The 19,776-nt window shown below is 35.3% G+C and overlaps 1 protein-coding gene across 17 annotated transcripts in view; it reads right to left on the reverse strand.

Moving 5' to 3' along the window:
* Window positions 1–1,418: 1,418 nt before the first annotated feature.
* Window positions 1,419–19,776, reverse strand: part of DZIP3 (DAZ interacting zinc finger protein 3) — a 74,033-nt gene continuing 55,675 nt past the window's right edge. For 15 of the 17 annotated variants that reach the window (XM_081138533.1, XM_081138528.1, XM_081138537.1 and 12 more), the window contains 10 exons: window positions 17,410–17,506; window positions 15,942–16,045; window positions 14,072–14,159; window positions 12,057–12,158; window positions 8,758–8,883; window positions 6,951–7,090; window positions 5,493–5,613; window positions 4,953–5,096; window positions 4,769–4,867; window positions 1,419–3,227 (listed from right to left, as the gene is read on the reverse strand). In XM_081138533.1, the coding sequence (XP_080994659.1) occupies window positions 3,117–3,227; window positions 4,769–4,867; window positions 4,953–5,096; window positions 5,493–5,613; window positions 6,951–7,090; window positions 8,758–8,883; window positions 12,057–12,158; window positions 14,072–14,159; window positions 15,942–16,045; window positions 17,410–17,506 (1,132 nt within the window). In that variant the 3' untranslated portion in view covers window positions 1,419–3,116. Of the gene's footprint in view, window positions 4,172–4,768; window positions 4,868–4,952; window positions 5,097–5,492; window positions 5,614–6,950; window positions 7,091–8,757; window positions 8,884–12,056; window positions 12,159–14,071; window positions 14,160–15,941; window positions 16,046–17,409; window positions 17,507–19,776 lie in introns of all 17 variants that reach the window. The other 2 variants (XM_081138540.1, XM_081138541.1) reach the window with 2 other exon arrangements.

The following is a 19,776-nucleotide window of genomic DNA, read 5'->3' on the forward strand; positions in this document are numbered from 1 at the left end:
GCCAGGACTCATTTGTTATTTTTATCCGGCTATAAATCCAGAACATTCCTCAGCTACTGTAGTCCTAGAATTCTTGCCTGAGAGGCTGTGTGGTAAGATATTTCAGGAGACTTTTATAAATGCAGAGGATTCTAGTTAAATTTGAATCTGGTAAAAAATAAGCCTACCTCCCAGGAATTAACCATAAGATATAATTCATTCTTCAGACAGGGACACTTTTGAGAATGGAAGGAGCACTACTAACAATGACAAGACAACAGGCATTAACTGGAACCATCCCAAACAAACTAACACATATGCAAAAGTCAGTCAAACTTTTCTCACCATGTCCTACCACTATTAAATATCTTTCTACACGCAGTACTATGTTCCTAGTCCTAAGCAATCAGTAAGTTTACCATGTTTCATTTTATTTTGAAGAATAGTATTTAAAAGGAAAAAATCCCCTATATTTTTGTGTGTACAAAATCAATCCAGAATGGGGATGCAGCTTGAAGTACTGCAAGAGAACACTAGCGAAGGGACTAAGGTCTGCATTCAAATCCCAGAATGTACTTTGTAGCTATGGCCTAGGACAAACTATTTCCCTTTTACTTGAGCCTCAGTTTTACCAGCTGTAAAATAAGGAGGAGAATATCCCCTTCAGAATTATGTAACAAACACACCTGAAGGCGTCCCCTAAAAGCTGGAAAACGTTATGTACATGGACAACAAATATGAAGGAAAACTTATAAGACAAATAGTCTGACAGAAGCTGCAATGATACTACGAGGGGCTACAGGTGTTTCTGATGTAAATACTGTCACTTCCCTCACTGGACTTCTGGGCAGGATGGTATTCTGGATCCTTCGTACTCACAGAACAACAGTTATAACTGTTTACAGTATAATGAGCACTACGGTTGTCTTTATTATTAAATTATAATTCCCACTGCCCTCAGCATCTACAGAATTGGACATGACTTTCAGGAGCATGTACTACTACATTCTCACTATATATCAGCTACGGTGTTAAGTCCTCTGGTCCCATCTTTGGAGCCAAGAATAGCAGGTTCAGCACCAATGCAATCTTGCAGCATGAGTTTGTAGAGAAAGTATGTGACTGAGTGTCAGGACCCTCAAATATTAGGACTGCCTCAGCCACTATGTAGCCATATGACCTTGGGCAAAATGTACCTGTAAAATGAGGGGATAGACTAGAGGATCATTAAGGACGCTACAAACTCTGACATTCAATATCCAAGACATCCTTGGCATTTTGCAAATCTAGATGACTTGTAAACTGCCGCCTTCTTGGATATTTTCCTATCTCATAACAGAAGAAAAAGTTAAGCACAATTAAACAGAAAAAGACTTTAAAATAGAGATTTAAGCAGTTTCAGGATACATTTAAACAGATACACACAGATAACATAGGTGTTCAATTAAGAAACATTTATTCTTTCCCACATGAAAATAAAATTGCAGTTGTAATCATAAGCTAAGAAACATTTGTTTTACAAGGTAATTTGCTATATTACCATGGCCTTGAGGTGTCAGACAAGAAAATTACTAAAGGCCCTGTAAGTTCTGAATTTTGCAATTCTGATACATTCTGTTCTGAATTTTGCAATTCTGATACATTTTTGGCATTTCACGTGTCTAGATGACTGCCTTCATTTTTGGATATTTCCTTTACATTTTACATACACTCTGTTCTCATTACAGAAGAAAATGTTTAGCATACCATTACAGAAACAACAGATTTAAATAGAGATCTGAAGTAACTTCAAGATACGTTTACACTGAAATATAAAGAAGAACACTGGCTGAGTCAGGGAATACACTCACAGTCTGCATTTCATTAATTATGGAAAAAACATGAACCAAGTAACATTTGTCTTACACAGTAACAGAATGCTTCTAATTTTGTAACTGGAGACATGTATGGCACTTATAGCATTTACACGATATTACTTTCAAAATAGGTCTTTGACTTTTAAGAATGAAAGTTCTCAGTGACAGCTTTAGATATGCAACTTAGCCCAGTGGGTATCAAGACTGTCACAAGAAGCAACTACACACAAACAGTTCCCCACAACCCCCAGCATCAGAAAGTGAAATTAGACACTTAAAGCAGAAAAGCAATAATCCTACAAAGTATAAATGATTAAGGCCCAAAAATCATGTTTACAACAAATGGACATAAGATCTCGATTATTCAACTGAGCAAGTGACTTAATTCACACATTAACACCTTTTCTTACTACTTCCTTATTTCTGATTCTGGGAATATTTATGCTACATCTACTGGGTAAGACATTGGGAGCATAAAGAAGGATCAGCTATGGTCCCAGTGGTGTGCTGGTAAATGTTTATCAGCTCTTCAGAGGAAAAGAAGCACTTAATTATAGCACTTGCCAATTTCTATGGGGTAAAATACTCCCACTACGGCAAATTTCAAGCTCCCAACAACTTGATAACTGGCTCACAAAATTCCTAAACCTTTGATAACAGTTATCTCTCACAAGCCATTATAAGCCAGTTCCAACACATCACTGTACGGTCCACACTCTCAAGTTGCTCATAATCTCTTCATGGGTACATATTTTAGAGAACGGAAAAGAATGGGGAAGATAGAGATAAAATTTAAGTAATTATATTTTTGTAAGCAGTTTTAAAAGTTAAAAGAAACACTAAAATTTGTGGAATTTTCCTACTTCTCTTTTTACTATTCCAGTTGTTCTCTTGCTTAAATTTTTTTCAGGAAATTAAAATGTAGAATGATGGGGGAAAGTAAAGCATGAGTGGAATAAGGAGGAAAAATGACAAGAAAAGACATCCTGAGATATATGCTAACAGTTATCATATCTATGCAGGAAGGAAATACCTACTAAGATAAGGGAAAATATGATGTAACCTTTAAAATTCTACCCTTTTTAAGCCCTTTCAGTTCAGTTCACAGTCCTGAAGATTTGTCCTGTCCTCTTTGGCTGTAGCTTTGGTGAGATTAGCTAGCTTCTTTTGCACAAAACTGAGGAGTATACTGCTTCATACCACTCACACTATAAAGCTCATAACAAAAGGCAAAACTAAATTGTGGAGTCTGAAAACTTCCTTTGCATAGTCACCCCTGTATCAGATCTTAGGCAAGTGCCGGCTGGAGTGACCAGGAAATTCTTCTGGTAGCAAAACATGGAGCCTGCAGGTTGGGCATGTCCCCTGCTGCATTAACCAAGGTCTAATGCACTAAAGGAGCAAAAAGATTCATGTCAGTCTCAGATTTAGCCTAGCAGAGGCAGCTATTAATCTATATATTAGGACTGTCAACCAACTTGTCTATCAGCAGGTCTTAAAGCCTTATCCAGTGGATTGCCAAGCCAACTGCTGCAATCATGGTGCCTTCTCTAGAGTTCGCTGAGAGACAGCTGGTAACAGAACACCTTTCAGCCAATTTATTCTACTACGATCCTTTGCCTAACCACAATATTCAGGATGTTTAGCAGTTCTTCCTAACAAAAGGGCTGAGGAAAGCTGCTATATTTTTTCTCTAGTTTATTACATATCGTCCTGATTAATTCAGAAAACATCATAACTAAACATACAGAAGTCAACAATACCTTGTATCAAGTGCTTATGAGCTTTGAAGTTACAATACCTAGATGATGGATATACTTTTCAGACTGTGTTTTCTTTGGTGACAATGGTACTCTTTGGCTATGAACTATCTGTTAGGTCATTTGCTTGAAAACTAATTCTGCAAAAAATTTTCCTACCTGTATGAATAATGGAGAGCCAGGTCAGATGAGAGAGGATTAAGAAGAGACACTATATATGATGCCCATTAAATCTAACCCTAAAAAGTAACCTGGATGAATTACTTACTTCTATTCAATGGGTAATGGCAAATAATAAAATAAGTTTTGTGAAACATTTAATTTCTAAATAAATCAGACTTTTAAAACTTTAAATGGGAAAGTCAGGTGGCTAAGTATGTGTCCTTGAGATCTTTTAGGATTAGCCATTCTGTGTGTATCTCTTCATATCAGAGCAGATGCAAAATATAATTCTATAGCATGTCACATATCTCTGAAATGGTGTTTTAGACACGGCTTCAACGAGCTGGCTATAGTTCACTTCTCTGAGAAGCCTTTTTTGTGTAAGATTATCTTTTCCGGTGTCAAATTACAGCTCTGTAACAGAAGACTTGGGTCATAAATTGTATATCAATAGCATTTGCACAGCAGTAACACCAGGAGTTGATTTATATGAATGCCAAGAACCAACAAAAGATATGCCAGCCTCACATTTTCCTAACATCAAAACTCAAGCCTGAGCATCTTCAAACACAAATACTGGAGCCTGGAGAGACTACTAAGGTAAGTCTTATGCATTCTAATGGAAAAATAGTGGGGACAAAGGACACTACGTGTTATTTATAGCACGTCAAAGTGAAGCTGCACTGTTGCTAAACTGCCACTGAACTGCCATGTCAATCAACATTCTTTCCAGTTCTACTCAGGTGAACCACCTACTCTCTAGCATTTAAGTCCCACTGTTGGCCCCTTCTCCTGTAGGGTATATGGAGATCTGAGAAAGCACAGTGCAATCCGTAGCTGGATACGGGGAAACAGGTGTAAATATTTCTGTGTGGTACCCAAAAGTCCAGCATTATATCCAGTGGAACTCAAGAAACAGCCTGGACAATGATACATGCATATTATTTCAAGTAAGGCAGTATGAATCTTGCTTAGTTGATTAATGGTAAAATATTTAAAAGATGAGTTTACCTGAGAGTGGAATTTGTGAGCACAAGGCAAAACTGAGAGGTTTTCTGGAGAGAGGTTCTCATGACAGATGACACAAGGCTCTTCCTCTTCCTCATCATCCTACGGAAAATACACAGAAGACGTACTCAGCTCATTTCTTTCTTGCAAATTTAAATGTATTTATAATCAACAGTCTCAGTCTCACCAAATTACTGGCTCCTTCCCACGTGACAGGGCCTTGTGAACTGAGGGGCCTCCAGGCTGGTTTGGGGGGCTGGGCGGCACTGGGCTGTGGTGGAGTACGGCTGGGGGACACACAGCTGCCACCCGGCACTGATTTCCCTTGGCTCTGAAGAGACGGAAATCATACTGAACAGGAAGAACTAACAGAATAGCACAGAATGTGCTACAGTGAGAAGTAGCAAAAGGGTAAAGGTCCATCAGATTCATAATGTTGAAACAAAATGTTGGCAATATTACTTATATACTACTAAGACTGGAAGATATAACAGATCTACCTAATACACAGAAAAAAAAATACAGTGAAGCAGCCAAAATGGGAAGATGAAGAAATATGCCCCAGATACTTGAGCAGTAAAAACTTTGTCTAGGAGGTGACAACACAGGCTTCAATAATTATATAAATTTATACATATTTTAGAAACCAGCCAATTACTATAGTTAAGGGCAGAGAGATATAGGTGTGTGTTTTTTGTTTTGTTTTTTTGTGGTGTTTTTTTTTTACCTGAGATCGCTTGGGGTCAATAAATTGAGAAATCTTGTAAACAATTTCATCAAATGTCAGTCCAGATAAGGACTTCCCATGAGCATCCTTCAATTTTCGTAAGAAATCTGTAAGCTCCTTTCTGGAATAGATAAAGGAAAGAGCAGTGGTGGTTTTCCTTACTGCCTTGAGGATGTGCTCCCCAAACAGATATAAAATTCTATTTTATAACTGATATGTATTATATAGACATAACTATTTAGATCTTTGATCTAAAAACATGATCATAGGTCTATCTGCATTTATCTTAAACCACAATGAAAAGCCCTAATGTTTTATTAAGATACTAAATGTGTTCACGAGTGATAAAGTTTAGTATTTATTTTCTTTTCAAAAAGATATTTTAACTGTTTTTGAAAGCTCACTGTGTGTAATTTGTTATCTACTTATTTATGTACTGAGCTCTTTATATCACATCTCTCAATGCTCTCTTGCTAGGACTAAATATTCTTTTTTAACTATGTTACCATTGGTGTTTCTCTCCTCTATCACTTGTAACAGTTTTATCTTTGTAAAACTCAGACACAGAAAACAAATATTAAACAGAACAGGAAAGCAAAGATTAAATAAAAGACAAATTTTTTTAAAAACCTAGCATTATTTTAATTGATAGGTTCTTTTCAGTTTTCATGGTCCATTGACCCAAAGCCTGCACACACATTTTGGTGCAATAGTAACAAATGTGTTACAGTTCTATTTTCACTATCTATGAAAATGTTTATAAAACCATAATCTATACTGAAGCATTACAGTGTGTCTTCAAATAAAAATACTGGTGAAAACTATACTTTTTCCATATATACAAGAGTAAAGATAAAAGAAACTTCATTTCTCGAGGGACAGAATTAATTATCTTTCTACCAAAGTCAGAATTGTGAAAAGAACAGTAAAATTATTATTTCTTGCATTTAACTGTGTTGCCTAATAAAGAAACTATAAGGACTCTCAGTAAAATTAAGAAAATAGGAAAGTAAAACCTGATCATGTTTGGGTTTATATGGCATACTATCAACTTAAAATTCACTTTGGAAATAGGTTATTAAGATAATGATTGCAGCTGGTGGCATTAAAATTGGCTAAGTTTACAACTAGTAGCACTTTCAGTAAATGAGCAAAACTAAATTTAAAAATGCATTCTCTCATGACTTAACACTAATAACTTCAGTGAAGAGGTTTAGTTAGCATTTATATTGAATACAATCCCATCTTGATACATTTCCTTTTCCTTACCAAGGCCATGGTAAAGAAATATCTGTAGTGTATGTGTGTGTGAGAGAGAGAGAGATGTGTGTGTGTGTGTGTGTGAGATATCTGCCTGTGTGTGTGTGAGATGTTTCTCTCAAATATTTCACTGCTGTAATTATGGCTATGGATTGTAGAATATGACCTGCACTCACCACTAAACATAAACCAAGGTACCTGGTCTGTTGTGGGAAGGCAGTTTTCAGTCTGTCTGTAATCCTCTCCCAATTCATCATGGGGGGATCACTTCCCAGACCTGCACTGGGAGGCACAGCCTCTCCCACAGGTGCCGGCACAGTCCAGGCTATGCCAGTCATCTGTAAGGAACACAGAGTTATAACCCATCAGCTTCGACTCTTAGGAAGTAACATACCATGCCAACATATTTCCGTATCTCAGAAAACAGGTAGAATAAAGCAGAGGAATACTGACATACTCGTACCCTTTTTAGTTTTTTCTTAACTAGCAAAACAGTATTTCTAATTGTTTATATTACCCTTATTTTAAAAATGGGATGTACTAGTCCCAGTAATTGTAAACATGTACTGAAATATATACAAGGTGTTTATTTCTGTATGTTTTATAACTTACAGACCTTTTTCTGTACAATCTGTAAATAGTGATTACTTCCCAGGATTCAATTGCAGGGTAATTTTGCTTTCTGTTTTGTGTATCAGTCTCATGACTGTTACAAAGGTGGTATGGAAGTTGTAGTGACACCTCTGAGCCATGAAACCACAAAGTTTTCCCCATATTTTATGGTAGTTCCTTATTAGAACCATTAAGATTCTAATTAATTAATATCAGTAAGTGAATATTTTTGGAGTGCTAATCTGATTACTACGATAATTATAAATATAGCATCTTTTACCTACAGGTTATCTTCAAATATAAGGTTATTACTCATGAAAACTACCAACTATTAACAGCCACTGGGATAACTCATACAGAGCCTAGTAAGTCAGAGGAGAACACTGCCCAGAAATCAGGGTTTGCCTCAGTATCAAGCTTTTTCCTGGCAATCAGAAAGTAACCTTATTAGAAGGTTGAAGTACTTTAATGTTTCTTCAATAAAATTTTACCATAGTTCCTTATAGAATGGTGCAGGAGCAAACCACATGAGCAACACTGTGAAATCATGGTGATAAAAAGACATGGTATTTAGTTAACATATTTGTTTGCAGAGAGGCAGCCTCTACAAAACTAAGCAGAGTCCCTCAGACTATGTATTTCAAAGGGAGACTGTTAGCATTATATAGGTACAAAAAATACCTGACTAGGATGTACTTATGGGAAAGTCAAAATTAGATAATTTTTCATTAATTATATTTAACATAATCTGGGAAAATATTTGTTTTAATAAAGAAGTTTACCTTAACCAAGATTATGACTAATAATTCTATTCATTTTAAATTTCACTAGTGTTTCTTCAGGTTTGGATAAGGCTTGTCTAGCTATTTGTAGGTAGGAAGATTTATAACCTTACAGTATAATATGTTCCCAGGTGATGCTATTTATATTATATGCTTATAGACAAACACTGTCCTACTATATATATTACATGTGTGTATAAATTTTTCTTTAGCTTTGAAGCATAATTTAGTTTGTTATGATTTGACTTCTTTTTTCAACCTACCCAACAATCGTGCTAAATATAAATTATCTATTAAAATATCAACCTGTCATTATTGCCTGTCATTAGAAGCAAAGAGTAACTGTAAGGATTCTCTACTATAAAAATATATTTATCTTTGTATCCAAAAACTAAGCTAATAAGTTTAATAAAACAGATAATATATGTAAGGTCCTTAACACAGTGCCTCACATGAAACTATTTATGCAATTATCACTCAGTTATCACCACCATCACCATTATCATCATTTACCATATAAATGAACAAAGAGAAGACAGACATTCATTCTGGAAGTCCACTGTAGTGATAACTAACTAGTTAATATCTATCCACCAAGAAGGGCTCTGTACCAGTGGGGGTCTAGGTTGGCCAGGTGCAGAAATGACTCCATGACAAACGGCAGGCATGTGAGGAACAGTGAGTACGGGTCTAAAGAAAGATTCTTTCACAAGGGGTCTTCCCAAGAACTGCTGCATCTAAAATAGAAACAGTAAAAAATAAAAACGTCTATTTGTATGGGCAATGATCTAAACTTATAGAGCAATGTTTGGGGGAAAGACTGATTTAAAATCTAGTTACAAAACACAATAGAAACAATGCTGTCATAAAATTAGTTAAATACATAAATATTCAAATAGCAAAGGGAAGTGAGATATAATAAAGAACTTAGAAGAGAACAGAGTTCTAGTCCCACTTTTTTCCCACCTAGCTGTGTAACCTTGGATACCAAGTTACTAATCTATAAAATGAGAGAGTAGAGTTAGTATAAGGTTCCTTCCCAACCCTCCCAAATGGAATAATATAAAACTATGCTGGACCACAGAAGACAACAGATTTACTGAGCATCTACCATGTGCCAGGTCAGGTACAGGCATAAAGTAGGAGTTCAACTATTTGTTGAATTAAAAACTGAGTATCAGTATAGCTCTTAAGTAATGATCCTAAAACAAATAGGTAAAAGGTTAATGAGGAACTATATAATGGATAGATGAGGTTGACATTCGATTCCTAACATCACTAAAGGAGAAACACTGTCTGTCTTGCCCAAAGTACTGAACCTGATTCTCACCAACCCTCTTGATCTAATGATCAGTTTATAGGAAAAAGTAGAACATGTAAAATGATATCAGAAGGATGAAATCAGTTAAATCAATAAAGTGGGAAATTGAACAGGATAAGTGACCTAGTTTCTTAACAAAAAATTACATAAATAAAGAAGAGAAGGTTAGGTAGCTGTTACAAATTTAAAGAATAATCAGCTAAATGCAAAGTATAAACCATGGTTTGATTGCTTTTTAAGAATTAGAGCTTTTAAAGTAAGGGTAATTATAACCAAATTGGAAATATTGTCAAGCTAGGTAAGAAAAAAACATTTTTGAGACAACTGGGGTAATATAAAATTTAACTGAGTATTATTAAAAATAATTTACAATTCTTAGATAGAAAAATGGTGATATGATTATATCCAATAATCTTTTAGGAATACATAGGAAAGTATATTTGGATGATATTGTATGATATGTAAGGTTTACTTTAAGATATTCCAGTGGGGAGGAAAAAAAGAGATGACATTAAACAAGACTGACAAAATGTTGATAATGTTGAAGTTGATTCTTGGGTTCACAGGGGTTCATTATACTATTCTATTTTCATACATATTTTATATTTTCATAATATAAAGTTTTTAAAGAATGAATGAATGGTGGGTACTAAGTCAACAGCCCTGCTCTCTTTGAGGGCAACTATTACTTAATACTACTTTGAGAATTAAAGCCAGGGTACAAAAATCAAAATATAATGAAACACACAAAAACACTGGGTTAAATTGGGAACAGTACCCATTATTCCAGACTTCTCAGGTAAGACTACTATATAGTTAAAACCTGGTGACCATGTCTCATGGTACTAGAATCTAGAGATTGATGGACTTTAGTGATCAAATCACCTAGTACAATTTCCTGATATATAAATGAGAAAACCAAATTTGAGAATAGCTCATTTTCTGAAGACCAGCAAAGTTCTTCATAGTTAGGACCTGAACCCAGATCTCTAGTGTATTTCCATTGTATAATACCAGTTTAATTTATAGGAAATAGTATATTCACATTTCTAACATTTGTGCATTCAAACCACTCCACTAATGCTCAATGGTCACCAACGCCTGCACTTTAACACACTGTCAGCTTTGATCACACACAGCAGAGACTCTGTTAGGAAGCACAAAAGACACACTTATACCTCTCAGATGTTAGTAGAAGGATGCTTTGAATTCCATAGGGCCTAACTGCCAGTGGGTTTTTGCCTTTGACCAAACCTGGGTAGCTACAACAGAACTAAAACAGTCTCTGAAGGAATACGGATGTAGATAGAGGTCAAGGTTTGCCTATGTTTGTCAGTTACACAATAACACTGGTATCAGACAGCTTATGCTGGTCTGATTCCAGGAAACTCCGAAAAACAACTCTATAACTAGCTTTTGAGTCTCTGGAGCCATTTTATATTTAGTCATGGGAGAGTTTACAACCTATAAGTCATAGTTTTAACATGGGCAGAAGGCACAGGGTTTCTAGAAATCCTACCAAGAGTGTGTGTTACTTCCTGTAGAATTACAGGGAATCTTTGGGGTTACTCTGTCATCTATGTAACACATTCTTTAATGGGGTATGATGGTGCTCCAAGCCAAAAATAATAATGTCCATAATACAGTACTCCTATAAAAAGCAGAGTGACCAAAATATAAGAGGCAATACTATGATTCTAAACTAAAGTCCAGAGTGTATGTCATATAATACTTTAAGCTTTGGATTCTGCTTTTGAAACACAGTGAAAATCCATACAATTTACATAATTTTTAAATTCTTTAATTTACTAATTATTTGTAGAAATAACATTTCAAAACTCTCCTAACAAGCAGAAGTGCTGATGTCAAATGTGATCTGCCCCTAAATATCTCATACCATTTTTCTTTTCCTACCCCCAGGTCTTTTATGATAATTTTTATTATCATCTAATGGTTTCGCCCTAAAAGGTGTTTTGGAAAGCTGTATGTGTTTATTGGGTTAAGGTACTATGTATCCCAAAGGATAACATAAACAGTATAGCATAGGTATTAGTATGTCTGATTAAGACTCATTGATCCCTATCAACAAGCAGGGAAGGGGCATAAATGTAAGGTATCCTTGCTGTTAAAGGTAGAATAGAAGATAAAATTTAAGAAAAAGAAAGTCCAAAGTACAAGTGGAGGGGTAAAGTCCAGCCTGCTAGGGTAGTATGTGGAAGTGATTCAGTCACCTAGGGGTGGTAACATGAGGGCAATGGAAATGCTGAGCATTCACCCGTTTTCTCCCATGATGCAGATGAGAGTGACAGGATGAATGAAAATATACTACCTCTTTACATATCATCTTTACAAATGCATCACTAAAATCCAGTGTTACAACCTATGTCAGTGTCCCCAGTTGAGGCAGCCAACTAGTTATATCAACTGAAGATGATATAGCAGAAATAGACGTAATTATAAATGATATGCACATTTTGTGCCTATTCCATTCTGAACATATATTAAACATACTGCATATTCAGTGTTTTATAGCCCTTACCATTTTACCAAGATGAAGATGGGAATTTTTCAAAATGTCATATTTCTTACCAGTATCTCAGGACTGGGTGGTGGTGGAGGAAGCTGGATTGGAGGCAAGGTACTCAAGGCAAATCCTTGCTTCACCTTGTTAATTTGTTCATTGTATTGTGTCTAGTAGAAAAAGAGAAACTATTTTAAAGCAAAATCAACTTCAAAAAAATAGCATATAAAATACTTACTGGAGTTTTGAATAATACAGCATAGAAGAGTGATTCTCTATTGTCAGAAATAATATAAAAACAATTTCTAACATAAAAACAATTTTATAGAATGTTATCCCTGAATGTAAATAGTTGTGTTTTTAGAAGTTGTTGATTGACAAGATACAGAGACACATAACTCACAGATCCTTGTGATAATTCTTCAGTGTTTCCATAATTTTCAGCCCCAAACTAGGAGCCACTGACATAAAATGAATAGAAGCTAAAGATTTGAGAAGCTATAAATAATATACTGGCTGATAAACATGGGGGGAAAGTATCTGCAACAAAGAGATGGATTACTTGCACAAAATGTTCATTTTGAAACCTAGGGGGAAATTTTAGGGAATATTTATTAAACATATTTTATCTATCTCAAAAGTTACACCTCTAGCTTTCTTCAGTTCTACTTTGTTTTGTTCTCTTAGATTTTGCCAAAAGACTTCTAATCCCTGAAGCTTAACAATATGCTTTTAACCCCCCTTTTTTGGGCATTGTCTCCATTTTGCTTTACCTATTATTTTGTAAACAACCCACAGAGCTGGAAAAGAAAGTCTTAAGAAGCAAAACATTTAGAAACTTCCACATAGAGAGCATGTTCTTGAACGAAAACAAGGATACAGGACAAGGGGCAGTTCTTTTTTTTTTTTTTTTTTTACTCCTCATCGAGGATATTTTTTCCACTGCTTTTCAGAGAGAGTGGAAGGGGGAGGAAGGGAGGGAGGGAGAGAGAGAGAAACATCGATGTGAGAGAGACACATCTATTGGTTGCATCCTGCTCACACCCTGACTGGGGCTGGGGATAGAGCCTACAACCGAGGTACATGCCATTGGCCTGAATTGATTCTCAGACCCTTCTGTCCACAGGCTGATGCTCTAATCACTAAGCCAAAGCAGCGAGGGCAAGGAGCAGCTCGTTTGTGGCCAGAACTTTGAATAAGCCCAACAGAAATGCTAAGCATCAGTAAAGACTGAGTAAGAAAGAGTAAGGGAGAGAAACAGTCAAAACCACGAACAAAAAAGCTAGAAGTAGTTAATGCTTTGAGGCAGATTTTCACAGCTGAATGTCATTGTGTTGTGAAATCACAAGACAATCAACATTATATATAAGCTTTAAGATATAAATACAGCCTGGCCGGGTGTGGCTCAGTGGTGGAGCATCGACCTGGGATCCAGGCGATCAGGGTTCGATTCCCAGTTGCGGGCTTGATCAATGACTTTCTCATCATTGATGTTTCTATCTCTCTCTCTCTCCCTCTCCTTTCCTCTCTCTGAAATCAATAAAGATATATTAAAAAAAAAAAAAAAAAGATATAAATACAAAAATATCCCAAACCCAAATGAATAAAAATTCAGTGGGTTACTTCTTTATATTTCCTTTATCATAGTCCTAATAGTATTAAACCAATAATTAAGACTATTATTCTACTTTATGGAATAATTACATAAAAAGTTAAGATTGAAGATTAATATGGGTTTGCTTGATCTTCCTTTTAATTCTGTACAAACACAATTACTAAAACCAAGTTAGACATTTATTTCTAATTGGAGCCGAGTTAGCTTTGGAATTCTAAAAAAAATTAGGTGTGAGGCACAATGTTTAAGTTAAGCATTTACTGTACTAAGTTGGTTGCTACCTACAACCAACTATGGAGAAGTAATCGATCTCAAACCTCAAAAAGGCATAAACTTTAGTAACTGAAATGAAAAACATGCTCTTCCTTAAATTCCTCTAGCAATTGTTTTTAATGTTAAATGTTTTCTTTAAGTACATGCCACCTACAACATTCAGTCAATTGACTCGAAACATACTTCACAACTTACCCTGAGGAATGTAATCTTGTTTCTGACATCTGTCACAATGGCATTCCAACTGTCTACTGCAGCCTTTAACTGAAGCGATTCTAGGTTGCTGGAATAGACAAGGAGACGCAAGAGGAGGTTCTTTCTTTTTATATAAGAATTAGGTTTCCAAAATTTTCCATTATGTTTTCTAGCATATATGTCGATAATATAAAACAACAAAATTAGCTCCATCACCAACCATTACCTCAAATGGGCACAAAATTATATGGAAGGGCTTATTATTAAAAATAAAAACAAGAACTAGAAACAATGAGGTGGTTTTTTTGTTTTGTTTTTGTTTGTTTTTCAAGAGAAAACATAACTTCTGCTTCAGCACAGCAAGGTTTTTATTTTTATTTTTCTAGCATGGCAATATATTTTTAGGATATATTATAAAACTTTTGCACAGAAATCCCTCCACTGAAGTGGGCAGTGAAAGCCAAACGAAGAAACTGCCCTAGTCATCTGATGCTGAGAATACTCATGTGGGAAGCAGATTTTAGATTAGCTTCACATTAACCCTGACATGACAAGGCCACAGTTGGCTTATCAGGCTCTTTTGCAAATTAGAAACAGATATTCTGTATGGGAGAGCAAATGACAAAGAAGTACCTCTTCTGCAATTAGACTGCTGCTTCTAAGCAGTGCATAAACTGGCACAAACACAGCAGCTCTGACAAACATCCCCGCCAAATGACTTAAGTAAGAATAGCTTTGAGGTGTTTAGGGTCTGCTGTCTCCAGAAGAGAGATTTCAGAGTCTTCCAAAAGGCTGTTAAAACATCCCCAGCCCAGTATCACCCAGTACAAAAGCTTTAAAAGAGCAGAACAAGCTATCATTGGAATCATCTTATACAAAGAGGCTTGATAATATTCTAATTTACAGAGCATTTTTTCTCCGTCTAGTAAGCAAAGAGACTGATCACTTAAACAGTGCTTCCCTGACTTGAATGCACATCAGTATATCTTGGCAATCTTGCTAAATCTCAGAGATTCTGATCCTTTGGAAATGAAGAATAATCATTAAAGTGAAAATTATTTTAAAAAATAATGATGTGCCCTGGCCAGGTGATTCAGTTGGTTGGAGCATCGTCTTGTACACCAAAAAGGTTGCAGGTTTGATTCCCAGTCAGGGCACATATCTAGGTTGTGAGTTTGATCCCCGGTTGGGGCTCATAAGGCAACCAATCGATGTTTCTCTCTCTCCCTTCCTCTCTAAAATCAATAAACACATTCTCGGGTGAGAATTAAGATGATAATAATAATAATGATGATGATGCCTTGGTTCCAGAGATTCTAATTTAATTCTTTGAGTTTGAAGTTTTAATTATAAAACTTACATAAAATTATAAATTTAAGGAGAATCTCATACAACCTGCGCAGTATTTGAAAATCACTCATTTATAAAACACAGCAGGAAATTGCCTTTAACATATTTTAGGAGTGTTAATACTGATTTGCCCCCAAAATACTCCAAAAGTATTTAAAAATCAAGCCTTTGAAGAGAAAAAAATTTGAGAAGTTTTCCACTTAAAATCCACCTTGATTTGTAAATATCTGGTCTTCATGCATGTCTATTTGAGATTTTTGATCTATTTCAATGTGGAGGAAGAGAAAACTGCCAGCAGCTATTAATGCATTCAGTAGACTTCTTGGTGCTTCAGCAGAAGCAACAAAGTAAAAGCATCAAAGCGACTAGGTGACTTTTAAAGTTTAAACACACAAGGGCTTCTTTACTCCAAAGACTCTGATGTCATATATGTAAAACATATCACGGATTATGTTCAACCTCGGAGCCACCTTCGAGTATCTCTGAGATCAAGGTACATTAAGGAAGAGGGAAAGGTTACCTTGCCGCCATCTGAGTCACCCTGGCAAGCTGACTGAGGCATTCCTTTTCAGTCTGCTCTAGATGAAGCAAACCAAAATCTCTACGGCACTGTAAGAAATATACCTGCAGGTTTTTGAAGGAAAGAAAAAGAAGTTGAAGGTGTCTTTGTAAATGAACACATTCTTTTCTCAACCATTTCAAGTAAATTTTAAGCCATTTTTCAGTCTCTTCCAACAGTAACTGAGCTTCTTGACCATCCATGATACATTATGAAATCTCTTTGATCAATTCTGAAATTCTAATCTTTTATTCAGTGGTTACTGGGTTTGTGAACATTCTAGAAGATCAGTTTTCAAACTTGCACATACACTGGAATCATCTCAAAAGTTTTTAAACCAACTTTCAAAAGTGATGCTTGGTCCCAGAGATTCTAATTTAATTGATACTAGATGCAGTCTGGGTATTGAGTAGTACTGAGTAGAGAACACTGAAAGAAATTCCTGCTATTTGTTTGTTTTCTAACTGATGAAGGGGTAAGAAAATCAGACCATATAGGACCCTATAGTCCAATGGGCCTTGTAGGTCATCTAGTCCAATGTCAATCGCACAGCAGGAAACCCTTTTGCACCATTATTGAAAAAAATTTATTATTCTCTTAGACAGCATTAAGTGTTTCTAAAATTAATAATGGAAGTAGAAACTTCCTGACTAAAAGCAGTGAAAAACAAAGAGTACAAATTTGAGCTCTTAAGGTAATCTGAGCTTTTTGTTGTTGTTAAAACTGGAACTCTAACACGTTATTCTCCAAAGTTTTTTGGTTCAGGTATCACTCCTCGACTGTTGACCTCTGGATTTCTGAGCACTCTGCTAAAGAACAGAGCTTACTGGGAAAGAGGAGGGAAGATCTGTAATGATTTTAATGTTAGTGAACTCTCCAAAACTTGAATCTTATCTAGTTATCTATAAACAAAAATTACATACACATATATTTCTTTTGAGACCCTAGCTGTGGGGTTCTAAGCTAACTTAGTGGAAACTGGTTAACTTTCTGGGTCCAGAAGGTAAGCTGGTTTTTGACACTGGAGTGTATGATGTATATGTGCTTTTAGAAGGTCTATGTAAGAAGTAGCAAAGGGAGATATGGTAGCAGTGAAATGTTATTCTTTGAAGTTTGGCTTGGCGACCTGGCTTCATGAGAGTTTCCCCAAGATGTCTGCATTTGCTATACATACTGAAGCAGACCAATTTCTTGGAGTCATCTGAAGAAAAACAACATATGATCAACACTGCAGTAATCATGTACAAAATGCCAATGAGTCAAAAAAGCACAAAGGTTAGAGCTGAGTTTTTAGGGCTGGTCCTAAAATGTCTTATTTCTCTTTATTCACAAAACAGTTTTTGTGTCTGTTTTTTAAAATTCTTTAGGAAATTAGTACACAAGTAAAACTTGTCTCCCTGACCCCATCTCTGTCTCTCTCTTTTTTTACCTCGGCTGTTAAAGCTCTGCTAGTTTCTGCGTTCAGTTTGCTTAAGTATGTTTTCATTGTGCTTTCCATATTATGCTTCTCCATTTCCCACTGAGATCTGAAATACATGACCATCGAAGAGTCAGTAACATTGCAGCAAGAACATACTTTTCTACCTTATTCAGGAGGAAGAAAGATAAGCTATTCAATGATTAGCTAACGATTTCCTGAAAAGTAAACAAGAGAAGACATTACTTAAGCCTTACTGTTATCCTTTACTATCAAGAGCACAGAAGTTTTAAAGTTGTCAATATAGAGGTAATAATTTAAAACTTGGTTCTCAAATCATGCTGTCTGAGGATGAATCTGAGTTCCACAATTTATTAAATGTGAAACCCTGGGCAAATTACTAAATTTCTCTGTACTTTAGTTTCTTCATATGTAAAAATGGAGAAAATTGTATCACTTACCTCAAAGAGCTATAGTGAAAATGAATTCAGGTAATATACACAAAGCACTTTGTGTTTGGCACACAGTAAGTACTAAATAAGTGTTAGGTATTCTCATTGTTAATAAATTTTACATAAAGTTTCTACAAGCCTTTTTTATGCCAACAATAGCAACTACAGAGGTTTTTATTATCCGTGTCATAAAGCTAGGTCCGTGCATGAAAATATTTTATTGTTTTCTCAGTGCTTACAGTCAACACCTCAGAATGAAAACAAATCCTATAGCTTAACAGGGAGGACAATGACAATAGGACATTATTTATCAAGGGCATTATGGAAAATGGCTACCTGTGAGGTTTTTCTTTTCCTTATCTCATTTCAGCTTAAGCCCCAGAACTCTAGGGCATGCAAATCAATGTCTTAAATGAAAGCAATTAATTGGAAATAAAACATGGTAATAGGGAACTTTCACAAAAGCTATCTTCAATGTTTTATTATTAGAAATATCTGGATACTTGAGTACCTGACAAACATTGACGAGAAGCTTGATAAAACAATATATTGTTAATACCACTGAGGTGAGTGTTTGAGGGGGGAAAAATAATAAAATATTCAAGCAGACATCTTAACCAAGAGACTTATTATACCAGTGAATATTGTAGAAAATTTGCCTACAATAAGAGAAAAAAATAAATTGGACTTCATCAAATTAAAAACTTTTGTACTTCAAAGGACATCATCAAGAAAGTGAAAAGACAACCCACAGAATGGAGAAAATATTTGCAAATATTTGATAAGGGACTTGCATCCAGAACATACAAAGAACAATTAAAACTCAACAGTAAAAACACAAACCAATATTAAAAATGGTCAAAGGATATAAACAGATATTTCTCTAATTAGATAAACAAATGGCCAATAAGGACATGAAAAGATGCTCTATATAATTAACCATTAGAAAATGCAAATGAAAACCACAATGGTACCATTTTACATCCATTACAATGGGTAATATAAAGACAGATAATACAATAAATGTAGGTCAGGATGTAGAGAAATCAGAACTCTCATCCATTGTCAGTGAAGTTGTAAAATGGTGAACTGATCTGGGAAACAGTTTGGTAGTTCCTCAAAAAGTTAAATGGAGTTTACTGCATGTCTTAGCAATTGCATTCTTACATATATACCTAAGAGAATTAAAAACATGTCCACATAAACACTTGTATACAAATGTTTAACAGCATTATTCATTATAGCCAAAAATGAAAACAAATCAAATGTCCATAAACTGATGAAAAGATAAAACAAAATGTGGTATATCAATACAATAGGATATTATTTACCCACAGAAAGTAATGAGTATAGATACATGCTATACCACAGATGAACCTTGAAAAAATTATGTTAAGTGAAAGAAGTTAATCACAAGAGACCATACATTAAATGATTCCATTTATAATAAATGTCCAGAATAGGCAAATCCAGAGATAAAAAATAGATTAATGGTTGCCAGAAACTAGGGAAAGAGAGAATGAAGAATGACTTCTAATGAATCCAGGGTTTCTTTTTAGGGTGATAAAAATGTTCTGAAATTAGATAGTGGTGATGGTTGTACACTTCTGTGAATATACTAAAAACCAATGAATTGTAGACAGGGTTAATTTTATGCTTTACGAATAGATCTCAAAAAAGCTATTATAAAAAAATTACTTACAGGCAAATCTATGAATTTAAGCCAGTTTCATAAAGCAGTCACACCCAGTTATATGGATTAGGGTAAAGAGATAAGAACTCAATAAGCATTAGTCTCTGACAACAGTGTGTTGTGAGACCATAATTTGGCTGATTTATTCTGTCTCAGCAGTTTTCTAGGGCCAGAGCTAAAGTGAACATACCTCCCAATTTGCCTAAGGGCACTTCCAGTATATACCTGTTGTCC

This window comes from Miniopterus schreibersii (assembly GCF_964146895.1).
Source record: "Miniopterus schreibersii genome assembly, chromosome: 5".
NCBI classification, from domain to species: Eukaryota; Metazoa; Chordata; class Mammalia; order Chiroptera; family Miniopteridae; genus Miniopterus; species Miniopterus schreibersii.